At 37.0% G+C, this 10,676-nt stretch overlaps 2 protein-coding genes across 3 annotated transcripts in view; one reads left to right on the plus strand and one right to left on the minus strand.

Annotated features, from left to right (window-relative positions):
- Positions 1–4,465, minus strand: part of LOC107707245 (V-set and transmembrane domain-containing protein 4-like) — a 9,050-nt gene extending 4,585 nt beyond the window's left edge. Inside the window, exons 1-2 of the mRNA XM_016511215.1 lie at positions 4,322–4,465; positions 2,381–2,776 (exon numbers count right to left, since the gene is read on the minus strand). Of these exons, the coding sequence (XP_016366701.1) occupies positions 2,381–2,776; positions 4,322–4,373 (448 nt within the window). The 5' untranslated portion in view covers positions 4,374–4,465. The remainder of the gene's footprint in view (positions 1–2,380; positions 2,777–4,321) is intronic.
- The window catches only part of cunh10orf71 (chromosome unknown C10orf71 homolog), a 28,750-nt gene that overhangs the window by 6,513 nt on the left and 11,561 nt on the right, over positions 1–10,676 (plus strand). Inside the window, exon 1 of one of the 2 annotated variants that reach the window (XM_016511196.1) lies at positions 10,415–10,454. The exons of the other annotated variant lie outside the window; for it this stretch is intronic. The gene's annotated coding sequence lies outside the window, so the exon portion shown is untranslated. Of the gene's footprint in view, positions 1–10,414; positions 10,455–10,676 lie in introns of those variants that run through there. 2 annotated transcript variants of the gene reach the window in all.

Raw genomic sequence — 10,676 nt, forward strand, 5'->3', positions numbered from 1 at the left:
CGTTCATGCCAGACTGGGGAGAGAGGTGTTATAATGTAAAATATGTGAAAATAATGTGTTTTTCGAACAACCTAGTATGAGAGCCTGTTCTAGTACACCCCCAAAACAAAATCAAGACTTTGTAAAAGAGCATAATAGGACCCCTTTAAGTCATTTTCTGCCCGACCCTGCGGCTGTAGAGTTGGTTGAAGGGGTTAACCCAGCTCTGTGGTACTGCTTTGGTCTATATTTATGGGGTATTTCAGCTGGTTGACATTTTTTTGTTGTATCTTTCACAAGACAAATTCCCCGGTTTAAGTCAACCTACGACCTTCATTTCCTTTCTTATTGCCTCTTGTTTGTTTACTCTATCACTTGGTTTTATCTTGTATTTTTGTGTCTCAGATTTGGTTAAGTGGGGTGTCTGTGGTTGTCTAACCCCTACAATAATATTCTGTTGCTTTTATTCCTTCAAAACCACATCTTTATATACGTGAGATATATGCTGATGTTTTTTCTTCAAGTAAATCATCAGCTACATATGCACTTTATGGAATGTTTTTAAAAAGTATTTTTACTGCATTTATCTCTCTAAACAAAATCTGCTTAAATATACAGTGATTTCATATACAGTGACTTAATACTTTTTGTTTTTTTATTTAGCTTCTAAAATGTCAGTTAAACAACAAAATCTTTAAGACGCAATGGTTAGTCATGGCCAATGATGTAGCATAACTGTAAATAAATTCACTTTTTGAACTTTATAAATTATAAAGATCTACTTTAAAGAAATGGCTCATCCAAAAATGAAAATTGGGTCATCATTCACTCACCATCATGTTGTTCCAAACCCATATGACTGTCTTTCTTCAGTGGAACATAAAAGAAGAAATATGACTTGTGCACCGTATTCCAAGTCTTCTGAAGCCTATAATAGCTTTGTGTGAAGAACAGATTGAAATGTAATTTATTATTCACTGAAAATCTTTACATCTACCCTAGTTCTCACTGGCACGTTTTTGAGAGAACAAAACGTATCTTTTCAAATGATTCATTTCACAGGATCTGACTTATTCTTGGACTGATCCAGTTCTCAAGTTCAACTCTTGATGGTGAAGATTTTCAATGAATAACTAACATTTCAGCCTATTAATCACACAAAGTGATTTTTAAATGATTGAAAGCTCTAGTATATTCTTCAGAATCTCCTTTGTGTTCTACAGAAGCGAGAAAGTCATTGCAGAAATTAAGTAAATGATGACAGAATGTTTATTTTTTGAGTGAACTGTCACTGCAAGTGCATGCAACAATACTTATTTGTTCTCTTTATTGTTGCTAGCATCAGGCAATTGCCGTTTATCACGCAGATGATTAATCCAATGGACGCTGAGGCTTTGGGGACCTCTTGCTGTCCGAACACCATAGGAAAACTCATAATGCAGCCAGAGTAAATGTTTTCAGTTGCATCCTTGCCAAGTCTCCTCTCTCTGTCCCCACAGCATGTCCAGGTTGCTCTCGTTAACAGCCTCAAGGTCTGTTTGTGTTGGCCCAGAACACATTTATAGTGGAAATGATGTATATATGTGGAAAGTGGAACCCTGAGACTTACAAACACACTGAAGCTAGCATGTAAGAAAAGGCTACAACGTGAGAAATGGGAACATTTACGCCTCATTTTCACGTTGATTATTTGAAATTTTATGGACCATTCGAAAACTATTTGGATTTGGGCTTTGAACTGTTGACATGGAGTAATGTCACTATGTGAATCTGATAGTCGCTCTTTTGTGATGTTCTGAAAAGACAGACCATCCCCTCTGTAAAAGAAGTTTACAAATAGCTAACAAAGAACTTTGTCACCAATTGTGGAATTGGAATTGACCCTCTGTTGGATGATCTAAAGGATTAGTTAACTGGAGGAAACAGCTGTTGTGTGGTTAGCCCTGACCGTAGCAAGACATCACTCTTCCACCACATCCAACTCAACCACAGTGTTCGCTGGCGCTAGTGACTAGTTCCTGAATTGAACGTTTGTTTTAAACTCCAGATTGCTAACTTGCTTAAAAAGCTTTCACATTGTGCATTTGGTCATTTGCATTTAGCATATTTCTGCACTATTCTTTGCCATTTTGTAGTACAAGTAGTGCAAGTGTTCACACTGAAAAACGCAGTAAAGTCTGAAGTGTGCTTTGGGCTTTGGTGAGCTAACATGCTAAAGTTAACAGCAACACCAAAATGAGAGGATCATCGACTGAAAAAGGCGAATGCTTCCATGTAGTGTAATAAAAAAAAACTGTGCTTCATTTCAGACAATAGTATCCTTAAGAAGCCATATACTAGAAGGCTGAGTACAGTGTATTGTACATCATTTAAGACACTGCTTTAAAAATCCTCAAGTTACCTCGTAATTCCATGCTCCCTGTTCCATTCGACGAGACCCTCCACTTGTTTCTGTGCTTCCGTATTTCCTGCACTTTACAGGTATAGTTGCCCCCGTCCTCCAGGGACACATTCAGGATCAGCAAACGGTAGATCTGACCGTCCATTTCTTCCCACAAGTGGAACTTGCTCTGGGGAAAGTGTTTGCTGTAGTTGCCATAATATTTGCTCTTCTTCATGCCCATCCTGACCACGAGGTGCTCGTCTTCAGGGGTGGGGAAGTAGAGCCAGCGTAGCACCAGGACATTGCTGCTTCTCTTTCTCTGAGACACTAAGCAGGACAAAGTGATGTTGTCTCCCTGCATACACATGCTGACTGGCCCAGGGGTGACGGTCACATTTAGAGCTTCACTCAGCTCTGGGAAATACATGGAGTAAAAAGAATAATAGCATGTTTAGACTTACTCTATATTGTTGCTGCTAATGTAATATCTGTTGTATTATATTAAATACAGTATATCTGATTTTGTGATATGGACTTCCAAAAAAGTCCATTACCTATCTAAAAAAGCTATTACCTATCATGATTTAAATGTGTTGGCAAAAGAGAAATAAAATACATTTTAATCATAAAAAGAAAAGTAAAGAGACCAAAAAATTGCTAATTTATTTTTCCAAATGTTTAAATATATGAAAAATATTTATGTTTTCCTATATATAGAACCTTTTATACCTCAAAAAGATAATTGCATACAATAAAAGCTGTAGTAATTAACCATTTGTTGAGGTTGTATGAAGTTATAAATTATAGAGATTTATCCTGATTTTAAGATTTAATTACCATAGCGGTGACGGTCACATTTAGAGCTTCACTCAGCTCTGGGAAATACATGGAGTAAAAAGAATAATAGCATGTTTAGACTTACTCTATATTGTTGCTGCTAATGTAATATCTGTTGTATTATATTAAATACAGTATATCTGATTTTGTGATATGGACTTCCAAAAAAGTCCATTACCTATCTAAAAAAGCTATTACCTATCATGATTTAAATGTGTTGGCAAAAGAGAAATAAAATAAATTTTAATCATAAAAAGAAAAGTAAAGAGACCAAAAAATTGCTAATTTATTTTTCTAAATGTTTAAATATATGAAAAATATTTATGTTTTCCTATATATAGAACCTTTTATACCTCAAAAAGATAATTGCATACAATAAAAGCTGTAGTAATTAACCATTTGTTGAGGTTGTATGAAGTTATAAATTATAGAGATTTATCCTGATTTTAAGATTTAATTACCATAGCTATTAAATATATATACCAAGTTATAATATTTATTCCTCCGTTGCCTTTGGAGCTTCATCAGTGATATCTCCTATTCTGGCCCAAATCCATGACCCCTAAATGGTGTAAAATTTTTGAATGCATCTGGGCTTAATATGCCATGCCAAACAGAAACTACAGGTGGAAAACATTTGTCTGCCTTCTTGAACTAGAGGATAGAGCAGGGAACACGACAACAAGATTGTATCCAGCTGTTAAAAGCCTTTGTCGTGTTTATGTTGTGTCCCAATTACTAGAGTCCCTCAGGGGTCAACCGGGGCTCTGTTTTCAATGCAAAAAGCACATCACAAGAGAGATTTGGACATAAACAAAAAGTCTCACAATAATAATGCTGAATAAAACCCTGACCTGAAAATGTCTAGTTGCTGAGATTGCTCAGAACAATGCAACATTTTGCAATACGTTTTTGCACTGAAGAAAAATATATTTATTTAATGTAAAATTAGGTCAGTGAACAAAATAGTTTTATGCAGATGAACGCTGCAGTTACATGTGTAACAAATGTGAAGCTGTTGCCTGAAAAATCATCTCACTGATCATGTACCCCCTGAAAGCTATTTTGCAAGTTGTTTCGTCATTGCATATTAAAAGGCCAACATAAACAGACATGTCTTACCTCCAATAAAAGCTCTAGTCAGGAGAACTATCGCAACAGCGGAGAGCTTCATTTTGCAGACCCGTAGGCTCCATAAACCCAACTAAACGTCAAGAAAAGAAAGGAGTCCCTGGGATTTTCTCTCCTTTTCTTTCTGTTTCTCCCTCTCAGTGTGTGTGTGTGTGTAATCTGAAACAGTACGTGCTCTGTTCCCAGTTAGAAACACCCCTTTCCCAGTCTTTCTTTTTTCACCCGCTCTCCTTTTCTTTTTCTTTTTCTCTTTCTCTATCCTGTAATCACTCCCCCTGCCAGTTAAAAGTACATAGGAAATGTAATTTCCTGAGAGAACCTTTGGAAGCAGCACAAATTTTCAGCTGGACCTATAGTATAGGAGAATTGGCCAGGTCTTAGTAGTGTTTACATCCTTATAATGAGTGAAGTGGACTGTCACAAAGCTTAAAGGAATTGTTTACCCGAAAATGAAAATTAATGTTGATCCAAACTCATATGACTTTTTTTCTAGTGGTAAACACAAAGAAGATATTTTAATGTTGCGTAGTGTAGTTTATTTCTTCCATGCAATTACAGTGATTGAGGTTTTTAAACTTTAAAAAGGACATAGTAATCTAGTCTGAAAAACTCATGAACTATACATAATTTATACAAAATATATAAAAGCTTTGTGCAACAAACTGACCAAACTTATAAAGAAATTTCATACTTTGTATTCTATGGAAGAAAAAAAGTCATACAGGTTTAGAAAGACATGAGGATGAGTAAATGATGACAATCTTTAAACTTTTGGGTGAACTATCCCTACTTTGACTCTTGAAAAATATGGCCTCTGTCTGGAGTTGTAATGTAGTTTTCTGTCTTCACTGCACAGTTCTTGTCCACCCATCTCGTGGTTTGAAGCATAATGGTTTATTGGGTAGGGTAATGTGCTGAGCTAGTGGTTTCTCCTACTGACAACTGCTGCCAAGAGGAGTTGAATTACACAATGTGCTTATATATAGCAACAGAGTATAGGACTACAGCTTAACACGTGTCCTGCCAGCACAATACTTTTGTCTTTAACTCTGTATTGTTCAGAAAAAAAATCTTTCCATTATTCTGACTGGATCAAAGAAGAATTTAAAGCATATATACAGCCTGTTGTAATGGAGACAAAGCCTGTTGTGAATTTCACGGCCAACAATATTACATGAAACATGTCGAACTAAATGAGCACATAAGCATGAAAATGGCAGTTATTGGTAAACTTTGATATGATGGAATCAGTCCCTTTCATAAATCAGATGTTTTCCATTTTTCAAAGCATTTTGCAAAGCACAAGCCACATGATCAGAGTCTCAGCCGTCTCAATGAGTAGAAATTCTGTATAAACAATTCTCTAAAAATGCTACCACTTATCTTTCAGGACTGCTTCCAACTCACTGATTACAACAAGGAAAAAAGGACTGTATTTTACATCTTTGGCTATACATTCAAAATGGAATACTAGCATGCATTTACTCAATTTACTATATTGTTTTTTTTTTATATGTATAAACAGGTGAAATGGAATTAGCATCCAGTTATCATCCTGAAAAGAAGTACAGTTACTGTTACATAAATAACGAGTCAAAAAACTTAAAAAATCACAGCTGGTTAAATGTAAATTCGATTTAGGCACTCTGCATTGTGGAATACTGTTTTGAAAATGCATGCATTGGCTTACTGTACATACTGTATGCTGCAGAAATAGCAGTATAATGTCCGCCCCCGCGGTGATACCGGTATTACCGGTGTTGTCACACGCCGATTAACCGGTGGGAAAATTTCCTCACCGACACAACCCTAGTGACATCACTCATGGAGTTAAAATGTTTATTTTTTCAAGCTCATTTATCAGGTTTTTCTTTGCACAACACCTGTTTTTTCTTTTCTAATTAACCAGCTAATCATGCCAGCAAAATGCAAGAGAAACTCAATTCATTTTGAAATAATTACATACCACATTCATTCCTGCTATCAGGACTCTACACTGACTCCATGTGGTTACAACACAGAAGATGCCAGATCCTCTCACGTGGAACCAACTCATAGCTACGCATATGCAAATATGAGATCCACTTTATGCTCATATACTGTATATGGCTTTTATAGTTCAAGAAGATGTAAAATGGTTCACTTTGTTCACAGTCTGGAAGCTTGTGTTCTGGATGACATTTTGCAGCAAACGTGTATAAACTGGTGCATGTGTGTGTGCGCCAATTAAAAGGGTAAATGGTTATCACTTATTTCATGTTGCCCTTAGATAATGTAAGACACAGTGATTCTTTCACTTATTCAATTACAGTTTAAGACATTGCCCACCCGCAGACCTGACTCCTGCAGCGAAATCATGCATTTCATATCAGAGTAGATTAAAAGGGCTCATGGAGAGAAGCTCTCAGTCAATCAGTAAGTGGCTTGTTAATGTAATACACGAGTCAGCGGGAGAGACGGCACAATAACACTCTCAACAACAACATCTTAGCTAATACAGGAGCCTCGTGGTCCGGTCTCTACTATGGACATCTCCGGTTTGGTCAGTGCTGGGTACAGTATGGTGCTTGACCGACCTCCACAGATGCCTCTTAAAGTTTTTAATGGGAGTTAAAGACCAGGGGAAATCAAAAGGAGATGCGCTCTCATATCTCTGGTATATGTAGCATCTCGAGGGAGCTCTTGTTTAACTCATTTGGGCCACTCGCAAGGCAACAAAGCAACACAAAGACACCCTTCCATTAAATCACTCGCTCAGTTTGTTTGTTTATTGGCTCTGCCATTAGGGCAAATTATTCTCAGTTAATTGGTTTTATAATTATACCACTGGATATGCAGAGGACCAGCATTGTGGCACTCTAAAAAAGACCCAGTGTGGAAATGGGACTGTTTAATGACCTAGATTATTTACATATTATAGCCTGTTGCTGTTCCCCAGTATCGGTAAACCGTGATGTACATTTCTGGGAATAAAAATCTCTTGTATCATGATCTTTGGATGTCAGCGATCCTAGTTTGAAACAAGGCATATTAGCTGTGAACTACTGAAATACTGTAGTAGGCCCAGTGGATCAGCGTTTAAAAAAAGCTCATAAGATTTGAGTTAAAAAAATAAATAAAAAGTGACGCATTTATAAAGGCATTTGTCACTCAGAATTCATCACAATTTAGTTTTTTTTTTCTTGTAAAAGCATACAGAGGAAGATCTATTGACATTTTCATTCAAATGACTGTGGGGTTTTAATAAAAAGAGACAGAGCAGGCCCCTCAGGAGGGAGTCATTTAGCTCAAGCTTTATTCAGATGGGGGCGGTGGCTGATTAAGTCACAGACCAGCTAATATCCTTGATACAATCAATATCCGAGAACATTACAGGAGCCATAAGAAGAGCTATGCGTTATTTTCTCTCAGCGGCATTTTGTAAATGAGCCTGGGAGCAGTGACGTTATTCTAATACTTGATGGCCTAAGTACTTTCAGTGATTGTGCTTATTGACTGTGTTAATTATTTGCCTTTGATGCACAGAGTTTATAACTCTATGAAAACAACTGTCATTTCAATTAAGATACAACAACTCTATCACAATTCATTTTGTTTGTGTTACGTGGACTTCATATGATGACAAAATGATTACCCCATTCTCCCCATCTGCCATTGGTTAGATAAATAGATAACCACACCCCTAATCTCACGTCATTGGTTGAACCAATGTTCCTGTGTGTAAAGGCTGTGTGTCCTGCAAGTGAATCTAAAATATACATTTTAGGATTGATATATGTTTTAAATTTATTATTGGTAGATTTTTTATCCAAAATGAATTAGAGTGTGCAAGCAGGAGTCTCAATATCTTGACAACAACATATTCATTTCAATGCAGCTGTGCAACAATAAACTAAGAATGCATTAAAGCAGTGGTTCCCAACCCTGGTCCTGGAGGCACCCCGACACTGCACGTTTTGCATGTCTCCTTTCTCTGACACACCAGTTTCAGGTCTTGGAGTCTCTACTAATGAGCTGATGACCTGAATCAGGTGTGTTTGGGGTGCCTCCAGGACCAGGGTTGGGAATCACTGCTCCAAGACCTGAAACTGTTGTGTCAGAGAAAGGAGACATGCAAAATGTGCAGTGTTGGGGTGCCTCCAGGACCAGGGTTGGGAACCACTGCATTAAAGGAGCAATGTTATCTGATGTTATATGATAAAGCATTTAGAAATATTTGTCAAGCAGAATGGCTGTAATTGCAGTATGATCCCATAAATGTCATGATGGGTGATTCACAGAGGGAATGACCAGTGCTTGGAAGAGACCACTCTACCCTGTTGTGGGGTTCAACTCCTACCTGATCCTTTAAGAGCAGACATGCATATGTAATATAACACTCTTTTTACAAGAGTGCAGTACCCCACTGAGCCCCCTTAAATCTTATTTACACATGATAGTGATAGTTACTCTAATATGTAAGGTTTTTACACTGAAAAAACAAACAGAAAATCTATATATAAAAATAGAAATAATAATATATACAAATATATATATAAATCAGCATTTTGTCTCATAGTATAATAAGAATTGTATCAATATAAATAGTTCCCATCTTTAATTGTTTATTTTTCTTATTTATTTACTTGAATTAAGTGTAAATCTCATTAACTTTTGTATATATTAAAAAAATTGTAATTGTCATGAATGTAAGAAAAAAATATAAAATGAATAAACACTGTCTGCTACTGGTTAGTTAAATAGATAGTCCCGCCCTAAAACACACACACACACACACACACACACACACACACACATAATATCAATACGGAATATCGCTTCTGATGTAAAACTTATTTTATAGATTCTTCTACTAGAAAAAGGTTCTTGTAGTGTAAAAAGCATTGCTTTTCATGGACAAGATTTCTGCATTTTAATATTGTAACCATCTCTCATGTTCTCAGCTGTTAGGCTGATGTTGTTTTGGTCATAACATGTCATCTTGTTATGCTGAGGATAATGAATTGCTCAGTATCAGGCAGTGCTGTAAACTACAGCTGTGAGTGGTGAGGAAGTAATGCAACAGCTCTGATGAGAGCTTAGCAACAGAGCTCTAAAGAGGAGCGAGGGCGGCCCTGTCGCTCCATATGTGAGTGTCCATCACTTTTACACACCAGGCCCTCTGTTGCAGCCAAGACTCCTGGGAAAGAGCTCACTGCACCCATGTCCTATTATAGCAGTGCCTGGCTGCAAAGTTAAGACTGACGTGAGACAGCTTGACATCACGGGGACATTTGAAATTGACTGACTGAGTGGAGGAGTAGCCAGCTCAAAAAATATCCCTCCTATTGTGACCCTTCTATTACCCCCTTTTATCAAGTTAACTGGCAACAGAGACTGTCCAGTTTAGACAATTTTCTTAGACTTTAATAACTGACAGTTACTGGGCTGACTGGGACTGTACTTGTTTTAAGTATGATTAAAAATTGGGGTGAAAATACTGAATAGACATGTTTAACTCTTAAAATCCCAAAGAGGGATCAGATATCATCTGTTGACAAGTCTAAGGCATGGTTCAGCCAAAAGAAGTGAGTGACACTTGTTAGTGAAGCAAGAAGCTATTTTTACACAGTGGGCACATGTTCATCTGGTTAGATACATGCTATCCACCATAACAACTCCACAAGCGGATGCATGTTATGCCACAAGCAACAGGGTTTTTTCTTCTACTGGCATTGTAAACTTCAGTGGTGCTCCAATGTAATTTTGACTGTTAAGGCCTGACACGGCAAAACAGAATTACTGGCTTGGTTTTTTTTTCATCTGCTTGACACTTGACACCACATGGTTATTCCAATACGTGTGCTGTCTCAAGCCATCATCCCATGTTTCCAGCTCGATCGTCTCTGCCTGATGCCACTGCTATTTCAGCGTGTTTCTGCTTCTGAACCCTCGTTGCTTTAGCCCCGCCGGGGCCCTTGTACAAAGTGGCCTTTATGTCTGCACTTTATCAACCTTAAGGAGAGCCCAGCAAAAGCATTGTTGAAGAGATCTTTTTGCTGCACATATGCAACGGATAAGGATTAGCTTCTTTCTAAAGCATGAAAAAAATCCTCCACTAAAAAATGAGATATAAGAGCAAAAGGTAAGAAAAAAGTAAGAACTTGTGTTCAGAATGTTATGTGAATATAGCTTATGCAAGGTGTTAAATTCTAACTCAGATATTTTTATTATATAGAAATATGTAATTGAACAACATAGAATATGTTATTATATGTGAAAATGAGTACCATAATACAAAATATATGTTTAAAGCAACAAAAGAAATTGTAATGTAAAACATTATTGTAGATTCAGTTGATTTATG

The sequence above is a fragment of the Sinocyclocheilus rhinocerous genome, unplaced genomic scaffold, assembly GCF_001515625.1.
Source record: "Sinocyclocheilus rhinocerous isolate Xijiao unplaced genomic scaffold, SAMN03320098_v1.1 scaffold1243, whole genome shotgun sequence".
Taxonomy (NCBI): Eukaryota; Metazoa; Chordata; class Actinopteri; order Cypriniformes; family Cyprinidae; genus Sinocyclocheilus; species Sinocyclocheilus rhinocerous.